Raw genomic sequence first — 27859 nt, 5'->3', positions numbered from 1 at the left:
AACAAGTAGTCTGGAAAAATTGTCCGAAAATGACTTGTCCTCGGCACACAAGTATTTGAGAAGATGCCAGTGGCTATTTGGAACATTGCTCAGGTATTCTTTTTAATGGGAAATTTGCCGGTTATTGATCCACAGCATGTACCCCCTTGCTTCTGGAAGGCTGCAAGCAACTTTCCAATCAGTGGCTGTCAAAAAAATTACTGCCTTTTTGTACTGATACAAGACAACAGCAGTGGTTGTGTTCTCCTATAGTTAATGCTTTTCTTTAATTAACTGCTATGTACAATAGGCTAGTAATTTCAGTTACTACTTTGCCATTGTCCTAGAAATCAAGACAAATAAAATATCCTTATGCTTTATCTAACAAGTTAATTATAGAGATGTCTAAAACTGGTGCTTGGGGTCAAGTTTGAAAACAAATAACCTCAAATGTAAAGGGTCAGAACAGGTGCAATGCATTTTTTTTCCTACTATAAAACCTTGCATGCATGAAATTGACCTGTTTTCCAGCTTTATTTATTTACCTCACAGAATAAATAAATAAATAAATATGGTTTTCCTTTCATTTTAAGTCTGTTCCAAATCAACTGGCAAGCTATATACACTTTTATAATCATTGTGAGAATTTTTAACCCATCTATAAACATCTCTCTGTACCACGATTAACAGTCACAGTAATGATGTTGAGTATGCCACTTAACAGTTTCTCTATAGCGAGTAGTTAGGTTGTATTTTTTGTTTTTTATATTTCCTCTAAATCCAAGTGTATTTTCTCCTGCTGTACTACTGCATTTGATCTGTATCTGTATTAATAGAGATGCTTATGTTCTACATAGCAAAGTAATTCACTATCAAGGACATGCTGTAAAGGGAGGTAATCAAACCCACAGTGTGGGCCCTACACAACTGATCCCTGAGAAACAGCCACCAACAAGGCACTAGGCCTAGAAACTCAGGCTACTGCCTATGGAGCATTCCCCATCAGATAAGGATAAAATGCAGGGCCATGCATGGTACCTCCTGGCACAGAGCAGTCCTGACTGGCCACCAGGTCCATGCTACTCAGTGAGATGAGCAAGGCACCTGAAGGAATCAGAGGGCTCAAACTCAGGAGCTTCATCACTAACTGTTGTCTCCAAGCATGTGACCTCCATGACGAAATGCTCACTGTGCCTCATGTTACTCATTTATAAAATCAAGACAGATCTACCCAGCGGATAGCTTTGAGGCTCACATGGGAAAACAAAGACAGCAACTAATAAACTGCAAAACAAATTGGGATTTTCTTTCTTTTTTTTTTTTTTGAGACAGAGTCTTGCTCTGTCACCCAGGCTGGAGTACAGTGGCACAGTCTTGGCTCACTGCAACCTACACCTCCCAGGTTCAAGCTATTCTCCTGCCTCAGCCTCCCAAGTAGCTGGGATTACAGGTGCCCGCCACCATGCCCAGCTAATTTTTGTATTTTTAGTAGGGATGGAGTTTTACTATGTTCACCAGGTTGGTCTCAAACTCCTGACCTCAGGTGATCCACCTGCCTTGGCCTCCCAAAGTGCTGGGATTACAGGCGTGAGCCACCACACACGGGCAGCAAATTGTTTTTAGATCTGAATCTATTAGTGTCATTTCTATATACTCTTCCTTTAAAGGGATTCTCTCCAATTTTGTTCTAAATAGTGATAAAATAAGCAGTAATGACCAAAACCAAAAGAAAAGAAAAAAACAAAGAAACAAACAGCAACGACCAAAAAAACACTCCTAAACCTTGTACACCAAGATACTGAACATAATAGCTTGGACAGAAATGTAACAAAGTAACCTTCATAATATTACTTAAAGTTATCCAAATAACTTCATCTTCAAGTCTATAATCTTATCCTGGCATTTATTAGCCCTAACACAAAACTCTGCACATAGTAGGTGTTTAATAAATATTTACTGATTCAAATGGGGTTGAATTCTGAGTCTGCCATCATTAACTTGTGTAGCCTTCAGGAAGACATTTAACTTTATTAAACATTAGTTTCCTAATATTTACCCTAATATATAGGGTTACGGTGAGGCTCAAAAATTAAACTGCAGCAATAAAATTAGTGAAGGCACTTGGTAAACTATAATGCATTACTAGTTAAGAAATTTAAAAGTACACCTCCTCATATTGAAACAATATTAAGCAAAGTTTCTATCTTAGAAGTGTTCCAGCACTTAAAAGTGCAGAAATAATTATATAGAGTACGAAATATTGTGTTCAAACTGAATACATCAGCAGCAGTTATAAAAAGTGTTTTCTCCTGTTATTCCTTGCATAATACTGCATAAACATGCAGTAACTGCAGCGATAATCAGTTAACTGGGTAAAAGATTAATCAGTTTTGCAATTGCTAATGGAATCTCCAGTACTAGACTCAGATTAGTTTCAGACTCCTTCTGAGCTGTTCTTCAAAATTCTTAAGCCATTTTAATAAGGATGTGACAAAGTTTAGCATAGTTACCAAAAATCTAATTAATTTGAAACAGAGGGCCAGATTCAACAAGGGGATAACAAGTACAATTTTTTGCTTTGTTTTGTTTGCAAGTTTACTACAGTGTTCATATTTGTTATAAACCTAATTCTAATGCTAATGGCACAATTCAATCAATAATTACATTTTTTTCTTCATGGAAATCTGCCATTTTTTAAAAAAACTTGAGTTCTAAAATAGCACAATTTAAGTTTATAAGGCACATATTTTCTATTAAGAAAGAAGTGGGCGCAGTGGCTTATGCCTGTAATCCCAGCACTTTGGAAGGCCAAAGCAGGCAGATCACCTGAGGTCAGGAGTTCGAGACCAGACTGACCAACATGGTGAAACCCTGTCTCTACTAAAAATACAAAAATTACCTGGGTGTGGTGGTGTGCACCTGTAATCCCAGCTACTCAGGAGGCTGAGATAGGAGAATTGTTTGAACCCAGGAGGCGGAGGTTGCAGTGAGCCAAGAGCATGCCACTGCACTCCAGCCTGGGCGACAAGGCAAGACTCCATCTCAAAAAAAAAAAAAAAAAAAAAAAGAGAGAAAGAAAGAAAAAAAGAAGAGAAAACAGAGACAGAGATAGAGACACAGGGAGAGAACTAACCCTCACTCATTGGACACCTATGTGTGTTAGGCTCAGTACTACATATCTACGTTTATTCACTTAGTTTCTTACAATCCTATCCCATTCTGTAAGTATCATCACCTCTATTTAACAGATGAAGCAAATGGTTTATCAGTAAACCAAAAAACAAAGAAAAAAAGTACTCCTTTCATTCTAGGCCATGCCATGCACTCGGGGCATAAAATGTGTATTTATTGCTTACAAGTTAAGAGGTAGGTTATCTCATATTTCTCATACCTCAAAACATTTACCTAAATAGGCAGGGTTACCTGGTAGACTGCTGAGCTGGTGAAGAGTTGTGGCTTCACTCACACCCTGCGCAGGTTAGGTTATGTCCCCCGATCTTTCAGAGGCTGGCGAAGCAGTGTGAAGACATCTGTGCTGATGGGTGACCTCTGGCTCTTTCTTTGGCAACCCCCCTCCCGCCACCCCCTCCACAGGTTTTCCCACCTCTCCTACTACTCCATTCGGTTTCCTGTAAGTGGTTATTACCCCATTCCTCCTTTAAATGCAGGATTTCCCTCCCTGTTTTTCATTAACCTTCTCATTTTATACTCTCCTTGAGTTACTTCAGCCACTTCAAAGGTTTCAACTACCAGAGGAGTCACTGAGACTAACTATGAGCTGATGAATCACAAATCTTTATTTCCAGCCCAGATTTCTCTCCTAAGTTCTGAAACATACCCAGTTGGTTGTGCAGAGCCTCCTCCAATTCAACAGGTCCAAAACTGATTTCCTCTCCTATCTCCTCTCAGACCCTAGTCTTCTGCTGCCTGGGTTTATGGTCTCAGGAAATACCATCACTATGACCCTGTTTCCCAAACCAGAAATCTGGAAGTAATCCAAACCATCTCTCTTCTCTTCTCCCCCATATTCAATCACTAAATTTTATATTATTTATTTATTTTTTTGAGATGGAGTCTCACTCTGTCGCTCAGGCTGGAGTGCAGTGGCGCGATCTCGGCTCACTGCAACCTCCGCCTCCCAGGTTCAAATGATTCTCCTGCCTCAGCCCCCTGAGTAGCTGGGACTACAGGCGCCCACCACCATGCCAAGCTAATTTTTGTATTTTTAGTAGAGATGGGATTTCCCCATGTTGGCCAGGATGGTCTCGATCTCTTGACCTCGTGATTCACTTGCCTCGGCCTCCCAAAGTGCTGGGATTACAGATGTGAGCCACCGCACCAGGCCTTATTTTGTTTTTTGAGACAGAGTCTTGCTCTATCACCCAGGCTGGAGTGCAATGGTGCGATCCTGGCTCAATACAACTTCCGCCTCCTGGGTTCAAGTGATTCTCCTGCCTCAGCCTCCCGAGTAGCTGATACTACAGGTGCCCCCACCATGCCCAGCTAATTTTTGTATTTTTAGTAGAGATGGGGTTTCACCATGTTGGCCAAGCCGGTCTCAAACTCCTGACCTCACGTGATCCACCCACCTTGGCCTCCCAAAGTGCTGGGATTACAGGCGTGTACCACCATGCTGGGCCTACTAAATTTTATTATCTTGACATCCTCCCCACTTCTCAAATCTGTTAACTTCTCATCAGTCCTGTGACCACCATTGTCTTTCACAGGGAACAGGCCCCTAAGTGGCTTCCAAGCTTTATAATTTCTCTACCCCAAGCCACTCTTGAGAAATACTGTTATCAGAAAGGGATCCTTATCCATACCCCAAGAGAGGGTTCTTGGATGTCATACAAGAAAGAATTTGGGGTGATTCTACAAAGTAAAGTGAAAGCAAGTTTATTAAGAAAGCAAAGGAATAAAAGAATGGCTTCACCAATAAATCCAGAGCCAGGTGTTCCCAAAAGTAAGAGGAGGAGCACTAGATAACAAAGCAAAAAACCATATGGAGAAGATGCGCTGCACTACAAGGGCTGGTGACACAGGATTGTTCATCTTTGTGTGACTACTGTCTTCCACAAGAAGATATTATTATTTAAAGATATTATCTTTAAAGCAAAACTTAGAATGCTTTTGTTCTTAAGATATCAGGATATCAGGGCATTTCCTGGGTCTGTTAAGTCCTGAGTCTGTTTGGTAAACGCTATTAACCTGTTCCCTTAACTCTTAAACACCCTGTAACTAAGAATGCCTGACTTCCAGCAGGTCTCAGCCTCATTTTACCCAGTTTCTATTCAAGATGGAGTCTGATATGGTTTGGATTTGTGTCCCCGCCCACAAATCTCATGTCGAATTGCAGCAGGGGTCCAGTGAGAGATTACTGGATCATGGGGGTGGATTTCCCCCTAGTTGTTCTCATGATAGTGAGTGAATTCTCACGAGATCTGATGGTTTAAAAGTGTGTGGCAACTCACCCACCCGCTACCCAACTGTCTCTCCTGCCACCCGGTGAAGAAGGTACTTGCTTCCCCTTTGTCTTCTGCCATGATTGTAAGTTTCCTGAGGCCTCCCCAGCCATGCAGAACTGTGTCAATTAAACCTCTTTTCTTTATAAATTACCCAGTCTCAAATAGCTCTTATTTATAGCAATGTTGTCAGAGGCATTCGAAGCAGAGCAACTCCATCTTGAGTGAGGGCTAGGAAAAATGAGGCTGGGACTTGCTGGGCTACATTCCCAGGAAGTTAGGTATTCCGAGGCTCTAGATGTTTATGATGAAGGGAACAGATTGATAACGTTTACTAAACACGCCCAGATTCAGGAATGTCCTGATATCCTAATATCTTGAGAACAGAAGCATTCCTAATTTTGCTTTAAACATAATAATATCAGACCAGGCGCGGTGGCTCACATCTGTAATCCCAGCACTTTGGCAGGCCGAGGCAGGCGGATCACAAGGTCAGGAGATCGAGACCAGCCTGGCCAATATGGTGAAACCCTGTCTCTACTAAAAATACAAAACTTAGTTGGGCATGATGGCAGGTGCCTGTAGTCCCAGGTACTCAGGAGGTTGAGGCAAGAGAATCGCTTGAACTTGGAAGGTGAGTTTGCAGTGAGCCGAGATCACACCACTACACTCCAGCCTAGGCAACAGAGCAAGACTCTGTCTCAAAAAAAAAAAAAAAAGAAAAAAGAAAAAAGATATCAATTCTTGCAAAATATAGTAATTAAGAAAATGAATCCTTTATCACAAACCCTTGTAGCAGAGCACATCTCCCCATGATCCTTTTTTATCCTATACATAAACAAACATCATACCTAGGGTGGGCACATTCATCCTCCTACTTTCAGGAATGTCCTACTCTGTCTATGCAGTGAGTAGCTATTCTTTCACCACTTTACTTTCTTAATAAACTTGCTTTCACTTTGCACTGTGGACTCACCCTGAATTCTTTCTTGCACAAGATCCAAGAACCCTCTCTTCGGGTCTGGATTGGGACCCCTTTCCGGTAACAGTATGAAAACAGACTAATACAGAGTTGCTGTGGCTCAAATGCCTCTGACAATACGAGATATGATCATGTCACTTCCCTGTTCCCTCAAGCTAAGGCCCTCCATGGTCTAACCCACCTTCCTCCCAGCCTCATCTCCCACCCTCTTCCCCGTCACTGTCCATACAGACTGAATCACAGGCAGCTCCTCCTGATTCACCAGGCATTCTTTAAATACACTGTTCTTTCTGCCCCAAACACCCTTCCTAGTCCCCTTGTCCTAACTTACCCCACCTGGACACCGGCCCTCTTCAGGAAGCCTTCTTGGTCCCCAAAGCTAGATTAGACACTTCTTGTGCTCATGGAGCACCTAATGCTGAGGTGTATTATATCATTTATCACTCCGCTTGGTAATTATGAGTTTCCTTGATTTCTCCCACTGAATTCTGTTTCCTTTTTTGTTAATCTCCCTGACTGGACCATGAGCTCCTAGAGGGCATGAACTGTATGCTCACTGCACCCCCACCACCTTGCATAGCACTTGGCCACAGAACTGCTATCCAATAAACATTTGCTGCATGAAAAAACTGATTGGATGAATGAGGAAACAAACCAGCGAGTGAGTGACCTCAGGCTCCAGCTCTCTATGGACTAGCTGTGTGACCTCAAGAAAGGCACACAATTGTTTATGCCTCTGTACCCTCTGCTGTAAAAATGGGGGAAAAAGCCTGCCTTGCTCGTCTTATAAAGATGTTAAGAAGATCAAAATTAAAGGAGCTGGTATATGGGAAACCTTCTTAAAAAGTACCTGAAAAAAAATCTTGAAATAGGAAATGGTGCCTTGAATCTCTCATTTCCAAGTAAGAGTACATAGAAGAAAAACGTTCATAACAATAGGGTGACACAGAAACCACAAAACAAGGCCACTGAGATATCTGGACAAAGTACAGTGGTAGAATTTAACTAACTGGTTTATGGAGATTGAGTCAGTATCCCCTCCCTTCCCCTCAATTACTGCAGTACTATAAATAATAAAGTAAAATGGGTATTGTGGGGAACACTGTTTCTCTTTTGGAAGTGCAACAAGGGCAGGAACCATGCCTTGTATATTTTATTTCCTCTTATGCCAGAGGTATTAACCTGGGATCTATATGGGCTTTAGGAGATCCTTGAAGCTGGTGAAACACTGCATTATGTGAATTTTCTGGGGTAAAAAAATAAACAACTTCCCACAGATTTTCAAAAAGGACTATGCCTTTAAAAACTTGAGAAATCACTGCCATATAATGCCTAGCACATTATAGACACTGCACAAATGTTTACAGGAAGAATCCAGAGAGGAACTGATATAGACATAGTAATGACTCTCATTGGTCATACCTTCTAATTTATTCAGCAGCAAGTCTCACGTACAGAGGAAACACCAGGCCTATTTATTACTCTTCCATACATTTATAACAGGACGGTTTCTCAAATCTCTCCTTAGCATGCCTAACAGACAACATAATTGGTACAGTATTTCACTTATAAGGAATACTCATGCTGTCTTTTTCACACTAATGATAAGATTTTCAGATTCCTGTTGTCAATACTGCAAGCTATCCTATTATATGTAGCTCAGTCAGTAATTACAGCAATAATCAATAAACTAACCAACTATTTGCAGTCCATAGTTAATTTATTTGTTTTCCCAGTGAAGAACCCAACAATCTTAACTCTATCAAATGGCTACAAATTCAATTATAACCCTACTCAGATGTGTCATTAGTTACACCTTCTTTCAATTATTTCTCATACTTTACATTAAGAGGCTTTTCCTTTATGATGCTGACCTCTCACAAAGCACACAACTGCCCCAGTGGTCAAAAATAATATATGAAGCCAATCTATTTTGAATATCAAATTAATAGCTACATTTACTTACCTGGCTTCAGGCTCTGACTCCCTAATAACTCATTGTTCCTGTCATGAGGAGACTACAATGTATACAAGCTCTTCCTTAAGACACTCGACTGAGGGTCCACATATGGTCACAGATTGATTAGATGATGAGAAAGAAAATCACAATGTGAAGGTCAACAGGGACCAACTCTGGGCCCTATTTATAGGCTCATGTTATTGGATGGATGTATTTATTAATGACTTGAAAGTGAAAATGACAGCAAGTTGGGCAAGTTTAATGATAACACCATTTGGATAAAACCGTAGAGGACTTTAAGGAGCTCCAGATAGTCTTAATAGAAGTTTGGGCAGCCAATAGCAGATGAAATTCAAATTGGCTAAGTTTAAGGTAATATGTGTTGGCAGAAGGAGTTTAAATTTGTATTCACCAACAGGCCCAAAATTTATGGGATCCTCTCAGCTGAAACTTTCAGAGTTATTACCTTGGTTAGCTTGGGGTAGTGTTCACACACTGACCTTTCACCTGATTTTTAGACTGTAGCAATTCTGCTATTCCTCTTAAAGCAGAAGTTTTAACAGTAGCTTCAGGGAACCTGACACTTAAATAAAACAGGACTATGCAGACAGCAAGCCAAATGAGACATTTTGTTATAAATAGGGTAAGCGGAACCCTCCACAGAGATGGAACTGAACTGGGAGTAGAGCCATATAAATGACAAAATGTTGGTGGTCCAAACCTCCTATTCCAGCGGTCCCCAGAGTGTCCCGGTACCACCAAGACCGAGGCCTGCTCATGCTTATCTTTTCATTTGCATCCAAGAGCCACATAATAAATCCCTTGTTCTGATGCAAACTTGAATATGCTTCTGCTCCCTGCTTCCAAACAGGCTCCAAGATAGATCACAACAGGGGCTAGAAGGGGTCACTACACTTTTATCACTATTTCAAGGGCATCCAAATGTTCCAAACAACACAGAGAAGAGAATTAAAATAATCTGCCTCTGGAAAAAAGTTTTCTTTTTTGACTAGGATAAGAAAAACAAAACAAAAACTTTACTTACAGCTTGGAGCATGTCATTATTTGAGAAAATAAATTTCCAAAACAATTTATTTCCTTCAGTTTCCCTTTCTCATTTTTTTCACCATTTCTCCACCTTGCCTGAATAATATACTATGTGGTCAGTTGTTTGGATAAATTGCATTCAATTAGGGGACTCATTGAAAGCTGAACTGATTTTGCCACCTGCAAAGTTAAGTTCAAAGTTGAACCTATTTACTATGTGGCATGTTTGAAAGCACCATGTGGAAAATGAGCTTCCTAACCTCTTTGCTCTTTAAAGAAAACTTCCTAATAGCTAAGGCCCTGATGCTATTAAATATTCAATTTCTAAATGGACAACAAATTTGGCAAACAAGGTAAAACATAGCCTTGTAGGTAAGGACAAAACCTTTAAACCTTCAGACGCCCACGGAGTTTTTTGTTGTTGTTGTTTTTTGAGATGGAGTCTCACTCTGTCGCCCAGGCTGGAGTGCAGTGGTGCAATCTCGGCTCACTGCAACCTCCGCCTCCCAGGTTCAAGCAATTCTCCCGCCTCAGCCTCCCAAGTAGCTGCCACCACGCCTGACTAATTTTCTGTATTTTTAGTAAAGATGGGGTTTCACAGTGTTAGTCAGGATGGTCACGATCTCTTGACCCTGTGATCTGCCCGCCTCAGCCTCCCAAAGTGCTGGGATTATAGGAGTGAGCCACCGTGCCCGGCCAACAGAGTATTTTTTACATTTCTCTACAAACTCAAGTACAGTGACATTTTGGTAATAAGCATTATTTTTCACACTCAGGAAAAAGTAGTATTTGCAAAGCTGAGCGGGACTATAATAGATACCAAAACGAAACCTTATTTAAAACAACCAGGAGCAAAGAGATTGAGAGTCTATATCCAGGCCTTCCCTTTAATTAGCCATATGACTTCCAACTGATTTCTGAATCTTCTATTCTCTGTGGGCCTCAATGTCCTTATTTATAAAATGAAAGAGTTGAACAAAACCTCTGTGGTTACCTTCTGACTCTACTTGAGTAACTGCATGATTTTAGAGGCAACATCCAAGTTATGTATATTAGAATAAAGCCAATCATGTCCCAATTTACAAGGTGCTCCACAGGTGAAAAAATATTTTTCCCTCATAGTACTCAATGTCTAACAAGGTACACTGCGGTCAAATACACCAAAGGGAATACTTACACTTCCCTTAAATACAAGGATTCCTGTATTGAATATAATACAAGGTCTCATAATGGGAGGCATTACAGTAAAATGTATGCCATACTCTTCTGGCAATGTGGGAAAAAATGATATAAAGAGTGAGAATAGACAAAATGATGAAAATTATTTTTGTTAATACTGTGTTCCACTCACACAAGTCTCTCAATATTAAAGAGAACCAGGTGTAATAAATCCCTAGACACAGGATTTAGCAGAAACAAATATAAATCTATTTACAAAAGCAAGATGTATTGGCTGAATTTCTCCATGAAAGGTCACCCAAAAGAAGAGGTTAACAGTAAAACAATCCCCTCCTAGAACTGGGGCTCCATAGAACTACCAGACAACAAACACAAAAAAATGGAAGGAAAAAAGCAGCACGCTATTTTTAGTATTTCTAGAAAATGAGAGGAGGAAACGAGAACAACGACAAAATAATTTAAACTACATTAAGGGAATATTTAATTAGCAATGATCAGGTATTTAGTTTTCAGAATATGTAGGTTGTATTTTTTTTCTAATAAAGCATTTCAAATTCTAATTTAAAAAATACTTTATGGAGGAATTAAAAAGATGCAATAGTGTCAGAGGAAAAGCCATGATCCCAGAAGTGGAATATTCTAACAACATAACTCACAAGAAACTATGCTATAAAAACAGATTGTTAATTAACACAAACTCATAACAAAACGCAGAGCAGCTATCACAATGGTGCTGTAATAACACTTGGCTGCTGAAATCTTTCAATACATTAAATATCTCCTTGGAGACCAAATTACTTTACATTTTCTTAAAAGACAATTTATTATAGCTTTGTTTTCTTCTCATTATCTCTTAAAAATATATCTAATGAAGAAAAGAATACAACTTCTAAATAACTTATATAAAATGGTACTAATGTGTGACAAAAGACTTTGGTTTAATATGTTGGTTATTATTTAACAGCACACAACAACCTATTGCCATGACAAATCCTTACCATAATACAATATTCCATGTGTCACATGTATCAAAAACCACTGTATGCCATTATTATGGCACTCATAAAATTAACAGCCTCAGGCTGCTAGCAATTTAAATAATTGATAAGTTTTCAATTAAAAAGGCAACATTTTCAGGTCTAATACAAAAATCTATTTAAATTACTGATAAAAATGTACACTTGTACTGGCCCAAAGCCAGAAAATGCTTGCATCCAAGGGGGAAAAAAATAATTCTTCAAGTTTCAACTCAGAGATGGCAAATTTGTTTTTATTCTTGTGCAGAGATATAGGCTGTTTATTTACTTAACCTTTGTAATCAGCGAAAAAGAATGATTAAAGGACTAAAGGTAAAAGTGCCTCTATTTTTGCTTTCCCACATATGGCTTTTGAAGAAATACTAAGGTGACCACAGATTTACTGAATTCTATATGAAAAATTAAGCTCTTTTGGCTGGGTGCGGTGGCCCATGCCTGTAATCCCAGCACTTTGAAAGGCCAAGGTGAGCAGATCACTTGAAATCAGGAGTTCGAGACCAGCCTGGCCAACATCGCGAAATCCCATCTCTACCAAAAAATACAAAAATTAGCCAGGCGTGGTGGCGGGTGCCTGTAATCCCAGCCACCCGGGAGGCTGAGGCATGAGAATCACTTGAACCCAGCCGAGATCAGGCTACTGCATTGCAGCCTAGGCGAAAGAGTAAGACTTCATCTCATAAACAAAACAAAAAGCTTTTTGTAAAAAACAATAAAAATGTGGTAATGTGTCAGTATCTTCCCTATGCCTTTACACAAAATCCTGACTCAAACTTCAGAGCCAAATTTAAATAACTGATAAGTTTTCAATTAAAAAGGCAACATTTTACAATGTCTACAAAATAAAGACCAATGCAAATTTGTAGGAACATGCTGGTAATTATGAGGACTACCAACCAAAACCAACTGTGAGGTTAGGTCCAAATGGTTCTCCTTAAATTTCAATCATAAGAACCAAGACAGATCAAAATGACAGCCAACCTGGCCAGGTACCTTGGCTCACACCTGTAATTCCAGCACTTTGGGAGGTTGAGGCAGGAGGACCACTTGAGGCCAGGAGTTTGAGGCCAACCTGGGCAACAAAGCAAGACCCCACCTCTACAAAAATTTTTTAAAAATTAGCTCATCAATGAGATAGATGACTTCTATTCAGACAAAAAAAAGTGGCTCCCAAGAAATCTCAGAAACTTTTAAACTAAGGACATGTAACGTAAGATTATGTAATCATATTTTCCTACAACACAAAAATAATTAAACACTGTGTTTGAGAAAATAAGCATATGCTGTAAGGAATATATGGTGCAGAAATCACAACTAAGGTATTACATAAACCCAAATTATTCAGAATGTAATAATGATGATGATAGGCCGGGCGCAGTGGCTCACACCTGTAATCCCAGCACTTTGGGAGGCCGAGACAGGTGGATCATGGGGTCAGGAGTTCGAGATCAGCCTGGCCAACATGATGAAACTCCGTCTCCACTAAAAATACAAAAATTAGCCAGGCACGGTGGCAGGTGCCTGTAATCCCAGCTACTCAGGAGGCTGAGGCAGGAGAATTGCTCTAACCCAGGAGACAGAGGTTTCAGTGAGCCAAGATGGCACCACTGCACTCCAGCCTGGGTGACAGAGCAAGACTCCATCTCAGAGAAAAAAAAAAATAACAGTGATGACATAAAAAGATCCCGCTACAAATGTGCAAAGAGGAAGGTGGGGGAAGAGACAGTGTAAAACAGTAAATGAGCAACAGCTTGGGCATTAAAAGAAACTGAACTTAAATTCCATATTCACATTCATACTAACTCTAAGACCTTGGGCTTATCTCTTAACCACAGCTTCCTCATCTAAAAATAAGAATGATAATATATGTCTTTCAGAGTGATTATTAAAACTAAAAAAATTAAATACCCCAAGCATTTTGTATATAGCAGTAACTCAGAAATGGAAATCATCATTATTATTATCACTATGATCACACCCACTAACATTTTCAAAAAGCACAGTTTGTAAGACCATACCCAAAAGTACGTATCTTTTGCATGTGGTTAAGTTGAATACATAATGAAAGTATACTGATGTCAGTTCTCTGCAATGCACATATGTGAGAAAATTAGAACCCATCTGTGTGTGTGTGTGTTTTCTAAATATAAGCATGTCACACTCTCAGGAGAGTTAGCCAATCTATCAATACTAGTGCTAGACCTTTCCAGCAGACAATCCTACTCTGCCTTTCAAGGTACTGACGAGCCCAGCTCTAAATTCTCAGTATACAAAGACTCTCACATAAGTTAATGGGAAGTCAATGGGAAATTGACTTTTCCTATTCTGTGCTGGTTGGAATGCAATGCTCCGTTAATCATCCTATCCTTCTTGTTCTCTATCCTCCTACCCTAAATTAAAACTATTGGCGGAAACCCATACAGATAGTTCACAGTTTTCATTATAATGAAACAATATCATGGCTGAAGTTGAAGTCTATCAAAAACCTACAACCTAACTGTTGACTAAGATTAGGGTCTCAATGAAAAGCAAGAGCCCTGATTCCATCATTTTCACATGATTCCAAATGATATCATTTGCATTTGTATAGAACTTTTAACTTTTCAAAGGGCTTTCACATCTATTCTCCCATTTGATCATTACAATGGCCCTGTGCAGTATAAAGGACAAGTATTATTATCCACAACTGACAGATGAGGCAACTACAGCACTGAAAGGTTAAGTGATTTGCCTAGGGCCAAGAAACCACAGAAGAGCTAAGGTCTCCTGACTTCTACTACAATGCTCTTTCTACCAGACCACTGGAAAAGGTTTTGTAAACAGATTACAGACTCAGATATAATAAAACAAAACTTGAGAGGAAGGCTCAAATCAAGACTCAGGTAACCTATGTCTCCTCATGATAGCTGAATTTTTCAAGCTCAGTATTGAAGCTTTAGAAATATGCCCTTTTCTCTTGTTTACTTCAGTATCAGACAACTGTTAATGCAGATTTTCAGTAAAATTTTAAACACAAAAGAAAAGTCATTTCAGAATATATTCAGATCACTTTGATTCAGTAAGTAACCTTGTAGTTCATTTTCGGTGGGAGTACTATGGGTAGTGCATAAATAACCAAGAGTACATCTTTAAATCGTGTATCCATATTAAGCCTGCAGCTACATTGTAACTATAGTCTGGAAGGGTGAGAGAGATCTCCAGTTGAAAGTAGATTTTGAAAAATTTTTTAGAGCCCAGGGGTTCATTTTTAATGAGCCGTTACTTTAAGTACTGCATAAAAAATACAGGAAATTGATAGTCCATTTAGTCTGCACGATACCTAATGCAAAAGTCATTAAGATGCATTATTCTTAATGTTTATGATATGATCAGTAAGTGTCTTTTGAAAATAATGCCCTTAACTTTCACATATGGAAATCCTTGAAACCTTTACCTATTATATAGAAAAATGTATGACAACTGTGATTTATTTACGTCTTCACTATACCCAAGAAACAGCATCCTCAATCACATTAACATTTTAAAAAATAGTCCTCATTTGTAGTACACTTACATATGACAGCATTGCCTTCATTTCCTCATCACTTCTCACCGTAATTCGATCACCATCTTCATCTTCATCTGTTTAAAAGCAACATAATGCAAATGAGAAGGTGTGCATTTGTTTAATGCACAAAGGGAACATAATACAAACAGTTTATTACAACGTGATATTCTAACCCTCAACACCACATTTTGAGGGGATGTTGACATTATTAGTTTGTTGTTTTGTTTTCCATTTGGAGTACGATCAGAATCTCAACATAAAACTTTCTTTTAGGGATAGCAGAAAATTAAAATATTGCTCATGTCATTCACAACATATATCTAGGTTAAAGTAAATATAACTGGAGTATGACAAAACAGGTTTGGTTAGGGGAACTAAAAACCAAAGAGAGGCCAGTCTTGTTCCACTATCCGTACTTTTTAAATCTCCTGAACAGCACCATACCCTGATTTCTCCATTCTTCCTCTCTCCCAGGCAATCTATCATGTCACAACAGCATGATAAAAATGGCTAACACTTATTGAACACTACTATACATGAAGCACTGTGATCTATGCTTCATAGGCAATACCTCCTTGAAAACCTCATAACAAACCTACGACATGAACATCATTATTATTATTCTCTTTCCACAGAAGAACCTAGGCCTAGTGCAAGGTTAACTTGTAAAGCAGCTCTAATACAGGTCTCTCTATCCCATTCTATTTAGCAGCTCTTTTTCTGAACAGTTTCACTTGTTTTGCATACTCTCCAGCCATAGTAAGCTTCAAATGCTATTAATGCTATTTTGAAATAATTTAAGTCTTAAGGCTGGAGGACAAGACTTCACAAACTACATAACCAGAATGTGTACATTTGAGTAAGTATTATCAGAGGTCACATCTAGAAATAATGTACTTATTTCATGATACTTCTCTTATTCAAAGTAGTTTTTGAAATATATTTTCAAAACTGCTTTAAAAACCTGAAGATAGACTATGTGAGAATATTAAATCTCATTTTTAACCCAAAATGGAATTGTTGGCCTGATCTGCCAAGCATGTCTAAGAATCTGCCAAGCATGTCTATGGCTATTTCTAAATATATAGTTAACTATTCATCCTTCTATAAAGATTTGTGAACAGTGAGGACAGCCTACGTAGTAGACTGTAAATGCACAGTTGAAAGAAATGCCAAAAACATCCTGAGCAATGTACACAGCCTCCCAAGGGGACAACTTGGAAGGGGCAGGCTCTCAGTAGGATGCCTCAGTTCTAGTGTGCTTGTTAACATTCAGAATTATTATTATTTTTGTTCACTCTTGAGCATATAATTGCTGATTTGATCACATAGAAAGACTGTTCTGATCCCAGGCCTGGAGACCCTCAGACAAATCTCTCATCATGAAGAGAATAAGCTTGCACAACATGCTCAGGGGACACTTACTGAGAGTACAGAGGGAGTTCAGTTCAACAAAGGGCTCTTCTCCTACCACATGTCAGTGGGTCTTCCCTCCTGTCCGGCTGTAGTTCCAAGGATATCCCCCTGCTTGGTGACAAGGCTATGGGGACCCTAGGAGGAAGCTTGTGTTCTTTCACAATTAACCTATTTTCAAGCAAAATACTTTCTCTCTTTATCTCTTCAGTGGCCAACAGCAATCTGATAGCATGATAGAAACCAGCACTTGGACCAGTCCTGTTCAGTGACCCACAGCTCTCACTCAGGTTTTCTTTCCAAACATTTGTTTCTGGATCCTGGTTCACTGCTGCAGAGTTCCCCAACTCAATGTGAGTTGGCATCATCAAGATCACACTATCTAAATCTAGGAGAGTCATTACCAGTATTCTGCTATCAAGAGTTGCCTCTTTTCAGAGTAAAAGGCATACACTGGTCACTTTCAGTAACGAAGAAGGCACAGTCCTGAGAGATGTTACACACATAAAGAACTTTATAGGAATCTAGCACCTTTTCTTTCATTTTTTCACTTTAGATACAGAATCTCTAGGGCCAAATTGGGCGAGAAATGCCATTCTAGCTGTAGAAAGAGAAGAAAGGAGTCTCTCTATATATAGGTTCTAGAAACTAATATTTTCAAGGTTAAGGTGAAAGTTTTCTTAAAAACTCAGGAGACAGGAAAAAACAGAGTACAAACGATATAATGTTACATATCACCACACATGAAAGCACTTTACATTTTTGCTTTAAAACCAGGTCAAATTCTCTTTAAATGTAGGCTAAACTGATTTGTTCTTTACGAAGTCCTGAACTTGGCATAAAAACAATTTCCAGCCTGAATAAAGTAGTTTTTAAAATAAATCTCATTTCTGCAACTAAGCTAGCTATAGAGATGATGGTTAAAAAGAGACTGCTTATACCGAATTTCAATATGCACAAGACCTGAATAAGGTATTGCTCACATAGGGTGGGCAGGTGCTTATATTTTGGTAAAACGAGTGAAAACCCTTCTCATAATTTATTTTAAAAAGGAGGGGGCACCGATTACAGAAAGATCATTTAAATTACAAGAACAAAAGGAGAGTTCTTCAACTTCTCAAAGCTAGAGCCTGAATCTTTAAGGCTACTTAAACCAAAATATTCTGGAATTCTACATTTCTAAGAAATCTCTTGAGGGATTATTTCAGAAGAAAGAGATCTGTGAAAGAAGTCAGCTACCAGAATAATTTACTGTAGAGAAGTTGCATAAAAAGTAGCTATGAGGCCAGGTGCAGTGGCTCATGCCTGTAATCCCAGCACTTTGGGAGGCTGAGGCAGGCGGATCACGAGATCAGGAGATCGAGACCATCCTGTGAATGGTGAAACTCCGTCTCTACTAAAAATACAAAAAATTAGCCGGGCATGGTGGTGGGCACCTATAGTCCCCACTACTCAGGAGGCTGAGGCAGGAAAATGGCGTGAACCCAAGAGGCGGAGCTTGCAGTGAGCCGAGATCACGCCACTGCACTCCAGCCTGGGCAACAGAGCGAGACTCCGTCTCAAAAAAAAAAAAAGGAGCTATGAAACATTACAAGATCATTTGTTTAAGTGGACAGAAAACTGGAGCCAAAAGGCTAGAATAGCTTTTGACATCAACCCAGTGATAAAATGTTGGAACTATCCCCTTAGGGGTTCTGACTCCAAAAGAAGATTTCAGATAAGTTGAAAAAGGCATTCTAAGAAAGGCTGGAGATAAAATCAGGCTTATATGACGTACTGAATAATAGTTGTTATGGGTTAATAGGACACTTAGTTTTATGTAGGTATTGGTTTTCTTTACAAACTGCTCTTTGGGAGACTGTCTGATTTGCTCTTTAGTATCTATGCTTAGTTGTTTTATTAAAGACTCCTTGTTTTTGTCCAAGAGGAAATTGAGTTGGAAAATAACCACACCCATGAGAAGACTGGTGGCTCCAGCCAAAAGGCAAAAGCTAAGCTATCTCTGACCCCTTGATGGCAGCCCAAGAGCAAACCATTCGCCTTAACCTGTAAAGCAAAAATGCACTTCCGTCTAAAGACGGTGAATTAACAACTACGAAAAGTTACTGAAGGGTAAGAAAGCAGAAATACATACTAAGCAAATTACTATTGCAGTAGCCTAAAATACTTTTCTGAACAAAAACTTGGATATATACAGCCCATCTAGCCAAGACTCAGGCTAGCTGCCTATCAAACTGGATAAGCTATAAAAATCACACTAGCTGGAACCATAAATCATAAAAACTTACTAAACTGGCACAAAGTTTCAGAGGTATAAATATGTTAGAGAACAACACTAGAAAGTAGTGGTACTAAGTAGTAAGAAGTAAAAAAATTTGAGCTTTTTCTATCTTATACATGGAGGTTCTTTGCCATCTGACCAAAAAAGCATTACCGGATATGACCAAGAAAAAGGGTGGGGGTGGGGGAGCAGACAGATCTGATACACTGGTTCACAATGAGAATTCTAGGCTTCTCTAGTTGCCTGGAGCATAGTAATATGATTTTCCAGCACATTAGGGAAGCAAAAGTAGAACCAGAAAGCCTATGTACTGGCTAGATTTTGTTAATGTCACTTAAAATGGAGGAAAAAATCCTAGCAAGATACCAAATAGAGTGCAGCAGATGGTAAACAAATATTATGAAGCAATCTTCACAAAATCTGCAGTGTGTCACAAATATACAAAATGGCAGAGTTTGGGAAAAGAGAATCATAACAGGCCATATGTTGTTAGCGATTTTATTTGAAGCAACATGCAATCCAAAAGAAACACCAAGAAGAGAAACATAAAGGCCCAATAGAGAGGAGAGGCAGCCTCAGGTAAGGGGCGGTCAGAGCGGCCTACTGAGTAAACAGCAGACGAACAGCAGATTCAGGGAGCTCTCAGACAAACAGCACCCACTGCGGTGACAGGGGCTCAAGAAGGCTTTCAAGAGAAACAATCTAGCTTCTACAAAGAGCTACAGAAAGTTAAGGTAATATATTATATGTCATTTGTCACACTCCTCCTGTGCCAGGTGGCAATTGGAACTACTGCAAAGGCACTTTTCCCAGGTAAGAGAAAAGAAATGAAAACATAATTGTAGAAGTTAGAAAGACATCAATAGGAAACTAACAGAAAAGATGTCAGGTTTAAAGCCCTTCTCAGGCATGGAGTTAATGTCCTGGGCAGGACTAGAGGCCGTACTTTCCATGGCCACATCTTCATATCCATGAGTTTTAATTTATCTTCCTGCTTCCCTCTTTCTGATTCCTTCCTTACTTCTTTGCTTTCTTCCTCCTTCCAGCAAAAAAAAAAAGTACCCACTAGGTGGCAGGCACTGTTCTGGACACTGGGACAGTAACAGTGAAAAAGGAAAAAATAAACAAAATCCTGCTCTCATGGAACTTACACTCTAGTAGAAAGAGACTGAAGGAGGTGAGGGAGTGGGCCATGCTGATATCTGGGGAAAGACTGTTCCAGGCAGAGGGAGCAGCTAATACAAAGGCCCTGGGTCAGAGGAATGCCTAGCATGTTTGACAGACAAAAAAGAAGCCAGAGTAGCTACAACAGAATGAGAGGTAGGGGGAGAAATACACGGGTTCAGAGAAACAATGGTGGGACAGGTTGAGGCCACATGTGAAAATGCAGAGCCTTGCAGGGCATTTTAAGGACTTGGTCTTTTACTTTGGAATGAGATGGAAATCACTGGAAAGTTGTAAGTGTGGTAGTGTCACCTGACTTCTAAAAGAATCACTCTGGCTGCCATGTGGAAAAGAGGCTGTATAGAGGCAAAAGTAGAATGGGGAGACCAGTTAGGAGGCCACTGTCCTAATCCTGGTGAGAAATGACGGTGGCCTCAACCAAGCTGAGGTTTTGAGAAGTCATCACACGCTGGATAAATTTGAAGATAGAGCCAACAGGACTTGCTGATGAATGGGATATAGAAAGTTTATCCTTATTACTTCACTATTCAACCATCCATGCATTCCAGAAACACATACAGAGTGTCTATTATGTGCCAGGTACTATGGTAGGGATTCAAAAATAAGCTGCACTGTCTACTGACCTTAAGGAACAACTAGACTGGTGCTTGAGTAAAGGACTCAAACTTCTTAATTTTCATACAAATCAGCAAGACTATTAACAAGAAATGACTACTCTCATAAGACTAAAAAGGATTTGGACTTTTTGCATCAGTAATATTTCAAGCCAAAATTTCAACAAATTAAAGCTCTCTTATTTGCCTCAAACTCTAGGATGCATAATTAACTCTTAAATGTTAAATAATTTTCAGGCTCAGTGTAGGTTTATTGTGACAATTTTTCACTAACTTACCTAGTTTTACTTAAAAATGACCCTTTATCTTTTTACACATACAATAGTTTAAGGAAATGAAACTTCATTTCTTCCAAATATTTTATGATTCAGACTCTTCTCTGAAGCAAAAAGAACCTCCCACCCAACTATTCTTAACAAGATTGTCATAGCTATCTGAACATAAGAGTATCTCCTACAGGTGTCTCTCCAGTTATCAGCTATAGTTGTTTCCTATACTCTGAGAATTTACAACTTCCAGAATTGCAATTTTGCCTTAAATGGTCATACTATGCCAAATTTAAAATGAGATGTGATGTGTTAAAGATTTCCACTCTAAGTACAAAATAATCTTACAGCAGTTCATAAAACAGCTAAAAATGATTCTGTGCAATGAGAAGAGAGTATAAAATAGTCAAGGTTGAAGAAAGGCACAAATTCAATAAATATTTATCCTATAACCATGTTTTCTGAACCAAACTCAGATGCACGGTTTGACAAATGTGAAGACACTTGCGAGAGCTACAGATCAGAATACATGAGTGTCACGGAAAAGTGAAACCACATGTTTTTGATAGGTTTAAGACAGCATTTGTCTACATGGACTTAAAATGCATGTTTCAAGTCACCAGTGAGATTTTACTGTCCAGGAACACCAATCCAACAGTCATTTTACAGCAGTTACTTCTCTAGAGAAAATGCTGGCAGAGGAACACAAGTAACAGATATGCACAGGAAATGCATTAGTGGGCACGGTTGATTTTTATCACCTCCTGTGTTGGTGTACTCATTAATCTGCTAATGAAACTGTGAAAATCAGCAGGGGTCTCTGGGCCTATATGAATGTCAAGCTCTTACAGCATATGTAGAACCCAGAAATGCAAACACACAGGATTTTTTATGGTTATGGAATTTAGCTTCATCTCAGAAAAGTTCTCACATCTGGGAAAAGAAAAACTATTCAATAACTGGTGTGGAATCAACTATCTGCTTGAAAAATAAAGTTGGATCCCCACCTGATTTATTTCACCAAAACAAACTGAAGATGGTGCAAGAATTAAGAAAAATTAAGGCTGGGAGCAGTGGCTCACACCTGTAATGCCAGCACTTTGGGAGGCTGACGCGGGTGGATCACCTGAGATCAGGAGTTCGAGACCAGCCTGACCAACATGGTGAAACTCCGTCTCTACTAAAAAATACAAAAATTAGCCAGGCATGGTGGTGGGCACCTGTAATCTCAGCTACTAGGGAAGCTGAGGCAGGAGAATCGCTTGAATCCGGGAGGCGGAGGTTGCAGTGAGCTGAGATCTTGCCATTGCACTCCAGCCTGGGCGACAGAGCAAGATTCCATCTCAAAAAAGAAAAGAAAAGAAAAAGAAACAAATTCTGAACTTTGTATTAAAAATACATGCTTTTTATAAAAACCCACAATATGACACATACAAACATACAAATTTATATACATAACTGTGTGTGTATCTAACCTCATTAAAGTAGAAGGAAAAAAGAATATGAATGAATGCTTCTTCAATATCCTGGACTGTAGAAGACTTTCTTAAGCAGGACATAAACCCAGAAGTTACAAAGGAAAATAAGTAATTTGACCATGTAAAAACTTTAAACTTCTCTATGGAAAAAAGAAGAGAGAATAAAAAGACTAGAACAAACCGAAAAGAGCAAAAACATTTGTAACACACAAGACAAAGAGCCAGCCTTAATAATGGAAAACCCTTAAATCAATTAGAAAAAGATAAATAACCAAATAGAAAAACAGACAAAGGTGATAGTTTATAGAAATTAAATACAAATAGCTGGCCAGGGGCAGTGGCTCACACCTATAATCCCAGCATTTTGGGAGGCTGAGATGGGCAGATCACTGAGGTCAGGGGTTTGAGATCAGTCTGGTCAACATGGTGAAACCCCGTATCTACTAAAGCTACAAAACAATTAGCCAGGTGTAGTGGCATATGCCTGTAGTCCCAGCTACTTGGGAGGCTGAGGCAGGAGAATCACTTGAACCCCTGAGGTGGAGGTTGCAATGAGCTGAGATCAGGTCATTGCACTCCAGCCTAGGCAACAGAGTGAGACTCTGTCTCAAAAAAAAAAAAAAAAAAAAAAAAAAAGGAAGTAAATACAAATAGCCAAATACAAATGAGAAGATATTCAAGCTTATTTACAATTTAAAAAATATAAAATAAAACCGTAATATAGTAATCTTTTTCACCTATCAAACTGACATTGACTAAAAGGTTTGCTAATGTCCAGAGTTGATGGGATTGGAGAGGGAAATGGGCCTTCTCATACACTGTTGATGAGAGTATAGATTGGTTCTGCCTTTTGGTGAGCAAACGCAGTAACAGATATTGAAATTTAAATATGGGTACTCTCTGTCTCAGCAGTTCCAACTCTAAGAATTTATCTTACAAATTTATTTCCACAATGATATGGTTTGAATATTTGTCCCCTCCAAATCTCATGTGGAAAAGTGATCCCCAGTGTTGCAGGTGGGGCCTGGCAGAGGTGTTTTGGTCTTGGGGGTGGATCCCCCATGAATGACTCAGTGCCCTTTCCATGGCAGTGAGTTCTCACGCTGTTGGTTCATGTGAGAAACTGGTTGGTTGAAGGAGCCTGGCACCTCCTCTGCTCTCTCTTACCACGTGACACGCCTGCTGCCCATTTCCCTTCCACCATAAGTAAAAGCTTCCTCAGCAGAAGGCAAGCAGATGCTAGTGCCATGCTTGTACAGCCTGTAGAACTGTGAGCTCTAGATGTAAGGGAGAATAAGGACCTAAAAGAGGTCCTTTTAATAAGAAAACGAGGTTTAGGACCATCAGCCAAAAGGTGAGTTCAGCAGACAGATGTCCCTCTCCTTATCCAGCCCTAACTCCCCTTGGAAACACCATGCCCAGAAAAAGAAATCAGAAAGAATACAGCCCCTTGGGTTTGATCCCTTGGGTCAGTGAAATGTGGGAATTTGAATTTGGAGGCCTGAATTGTCCACCACCAACCAATTATATCCCATGCTCAGGGTATACCACAAATAATCCAAAAAAGCAAATTACTCATTTAGATTTAGACATGTGCATTTTATAATTTTCATTTGAATGTGGACTCACATAACATTCTACTCATTCAACAAGTGTGATCCTCTAAGGCAGCAAGCTCATTACTAAGAAGAGAGAAAGAGTGGAATAAAACATGGTACATATCACCAAGTGACTCAAAATAGAGTGAGGGAAGGTAACATGCACACACTGACCAGAACGCAGGCTGAAGGGGTTCCCTGCTCTAGTAAAGGTGCAGAGAGATTAATGCCATCTGGAATCACCAGAGGTTTCACTGAAGAGACGCCATTTCTCAGAACTGGAGAATCTGTAACATTATCTGACCTTTCCCCTCTTTTCCACTCACTCAACTCTTTTTCTCTACATTTATACAAAACAGGTACATTTGACAGCTACCCTCTCTCTTCTTGCTTAATTCAAATCACTAACTATAACACCATTTCTTTTGTATAAGATATAAATTAGTGTTAGGTATATTTTCAGTATTAAATGTATTACTATAAGGCCTAGTGCAGTGGCTCACACTTGTAATCCCAACACTTTGAGAGGCTGAGGAGGGTGGATTGCTTGAGCCCAGGAGTTCAAGACCAGGTTGGGCAACATGGTCAAAGCCCGTCTCTACAAAATATACAAAAGTTAGCCAGTCCATGGTGGCATGCACCTATAGTCCCAGCTACTCAGGAGGCTGAGGTGGGAGGATTGCTTGAGTCTGGGAGGCAGAGGTTACAGTGAGCTGAGATCGCACCACTGCACTCTCCAGCCTGGGTGACAGAGCCAGACCATTTCAAAAAACCAAAAATGTATTACTATTTCTTTTATTAAAGTTGTATTTATTCAAGGGTTGTTCCATTATACCCATAAGCCACTGAAATATTTCCAAAATTCCCGTAAATTAGCTTATAAGCTATATCTTCTCAATTATTTCTTAAACATAGATTCCACTTATTGGTTCGGATTTTTGGTTAAGAAAAAAAGTCACCACAAAATAATCATGAAAAAAGCCTGCCTAGGATTTCAAGTCTATAGTTGAAAGTAATGATAATCCAAACACACACAAAAAAACTAAGAACTGTCATTATTTTGTCTGTGGGTGTGTTTTGTATCTACTGTTTTTCATCTAAACCTGGCCCACATGCAGATGGGCACAGAGTTGCTGCCATTGATGGAGCAAAAGATACAGCACGGTATCACAGAACCTAAACCTGTAGTAGTAGAGGTTTATCTATATTTACACTTAGGTTTTTGACACACTTGGGGATAAAGAGTGCAAGTTTTATAGTCAAAAAAATGTATGTTTGAACCTGGGCTTCACCCTTCCAAGCAATCACATTCAGCAATCATTTCAGGCCTCTGAGCTTGTTTCCTCACAGGTATAATTTTCCTATTTCACAGAGTCAGTATAAAGATTACTGACAACTTAGGCAAATCATCTAGTACACTGCCTGGCACAGAGCAAGCTATCAATGAATGATCATTAAAATAATCAGTATTATTATTATTATGAACTCTAACTGGAAGCCAATGAGGCAGGCACAGGCACATCAAGCCACTTTGGGGACCCGAAAAGCATAAAGTACAAAATACAAAGTAAACTTCTTTTTACCATGCATAAGAACAACCAGAATATGTGACTTCAATAATTATGACAACTCTCAAAACAAGTCCAGTACAGTGGTTGAGAATATACACTTTGGAAACTACTCCAGAAATTCCACTTTACCACTTAACAGCTGCGAGACTTTGAGCAAGTTGCTTAAAGAAGATTTCCTTTCCTCAACCAAAACAGAGCTAATATCAGTCCTTTTAAGTACTTAGTGGGCACAGTGGCTCACACCTATAATCCCAGTACTTTGAAAGGCCAAGATGGGAGGATCACCTGAGGTCATGAGTTCAAGACCAGTCTGAGCAACACAGCAAGACCCCATTTCTACAAAAAAAAATTTTAATTAGCCAAGCGTGGAGGTGGGTGCCTGTAGTCCCAGCTACTCGAGAGGCTGAGGCAGGAAGATCACCTGAGCCCAGGAGTTTCAGGCTGCAGTGAGCTATGATCATGTCACTGCACTCCAGCCCGGGCAACAGAGCAATACTCTGTCTCAAAAAAATAACAAGTACTTCGTGGGGATCTTGTGATGGTTAAAAGAAATAAGATAACCCATGGAATGCTCTTAGCAAAGCATCTATCAATAGTAAGTACTCCGAATGGTAACTATCAGACTGTCCATGAAACCCGTGGCACCCACAAGGAGTTACTGCAAAGAGTCTGAATAAAGCTTGCAACACTAGTGTATGTATTTCAGACAGATGTACTATTTTTCTATAGCACAGTTCAATGTGACTAACAAAATGCTAATTACATTAAGAGTTCTACTCATTATAGCTTTTAAAAACAGGTAATGATCGTTGAAAAATGTTCAAACAATAGAGAAATATATAAAGTAAAAAGTGTGCTCATTCATCCACTCCGCTAACCCAAGCCTCAGGCCCCAAGTCCATTTTCCAGGGTAAGTCACTGGAAAGTACTGTAGTAGGCACTCTTCAGATCCTATCTTTTAACACATACATAAAGTTGGGGAAGCGGGGTTGGATTTTTTACAAAATGGGATAATACTATATGCATTATTGGTTTATTCAACAATATTTCACAGATACCTTTCCATATCAATGTAAAAAATCCTAACTCATTCTTTTTAGTTACTGTTTAATGCTTTGAATTATAGATAAATTGTAATTTATTAATCCATTATACTAGGCTTTTAGTTTACCTCTAATTTTTTGCTGTTGAAAATAATCCCACAAGCCTGAGCCAGGAGGTCAAGGCTACAGCAAGCTGTGATCTCACTACTGCACTCCAGCTTGGGCAGAAGAGTAAGATCCTATCTCCAAAATAAATAATCCCACAATGGGCCAGGCACAGTGACTTACATCTATAATCCCAACACTTAGGGAGGTCAAGGCAGGAGGCTCGCTTGAGGCAAGGAGTTCAAGACTAGCCTGGACAACATAGCAAGACCCCATCTCCACATAAAATTTAAAAATTAGCCAAGCATAGTGGTGCATGCCTGTAGTCCCAGCTATTTGGGAGGCTGAGGTGGGAGGATTGTTTAAGCCAGGAGTTCGAGGTTACAGTGAGCCATCATGCCACAGCATTCCAGGCGTGGCACCAAGGCAAGATCCTGTCTCTAAAAACAGTAATAATAATCATCATCATCTCACAATGAACACCTTGTTTGAAGGGCATTCAACACATGTGTAGCTATTTCTGTTGAACAGCTTCCTAAAAGTGGATCTGCTAAGTCAAAGGTTTTGCACATTTTATATGTTGATAAGAAATGCCAAATTACCCTCTAAAAAGGAAGTACCCATTGTATTCTCTATAAGTAACCATCTTCATAAAAAACAGAAACAAAAAAGTATCCTATCATGCAGAAAAACTGAAATTTTTCAACGTTAAGAAGTGGCCCTCTGGCCAGGCTCAGTGGCTCATACTTGTAATCCCGGCACTTTGGGAGGCTGAGGTGAGTGGATCACTTGAGGTCAGGAGTTCAAGACCAGCCTGGCCAACATGGCAAAACCCTGTCCCTACTAAAAATACAAAAATTAATCGGGCATGGTGGCACATACGTGTAATCTCAGCTACTCAGGAGGCTGAGGTATGAGAACTGCTTGAACCCAGGAGGCAGAGGTTGCAGTGAGCTGAGATTGCACCACTGCCCTCCAGCCTGGGCAACATAGCAAGACTTTGTGGCAAAAAAAAAAAAGTAGCCCTCATCTTAAAAAAAAAAACTACAGTTCTAAATCCTTACTTCATCCCTCTCAGCATCTGAGCCCCTATGCTACTGACTATCTCATCTTAG

General features: G+C 39.5%; 1 protein-coding gene across 15 annotated transcripts in view; it reads right to left on the bottom strand.

The window, feature by feature from the left end:
- MAP2K5 (mitogen-activated protein kinase kinase 5) overlaps window positions 1–27859 on the bottom strand; it is a 264267-nt gene that overhangs the window by 228451 nt on the left and 7957 nt on the right. For all 15 annotated transcript variants that reach the window (XM_045395630.3, XM_065548107.2, XM_045395631.3 and 12 more), the window contains exon 3: window positions 15197–15264. In XM_045395630.3, coding sequence (XP_045251565.2) covers window positions 15197–15264 — 68 coding nt within the window. The remainder of the gene's footprint in view (window positions 1–15196; window positions 15265–27859) is intronic.

The sequence above is a fragment of the Macaca fascicularis genome, chromosome 7 (genome assembly GCF_037993035.2).
Source record: "Macaca fascicularis isolate 582-1 chromosome 7, T2T-MFA8v1.1".
Taxonomy (NCBI): Eukaryota; Metazoa; Chordata; class Mammalia; order Primates; family Cercopithecidae; genus Macaca; species Macaca fascicularis.
This window is presented reverse-complemented; position numbering and strand designations above follow the sequence as displayed.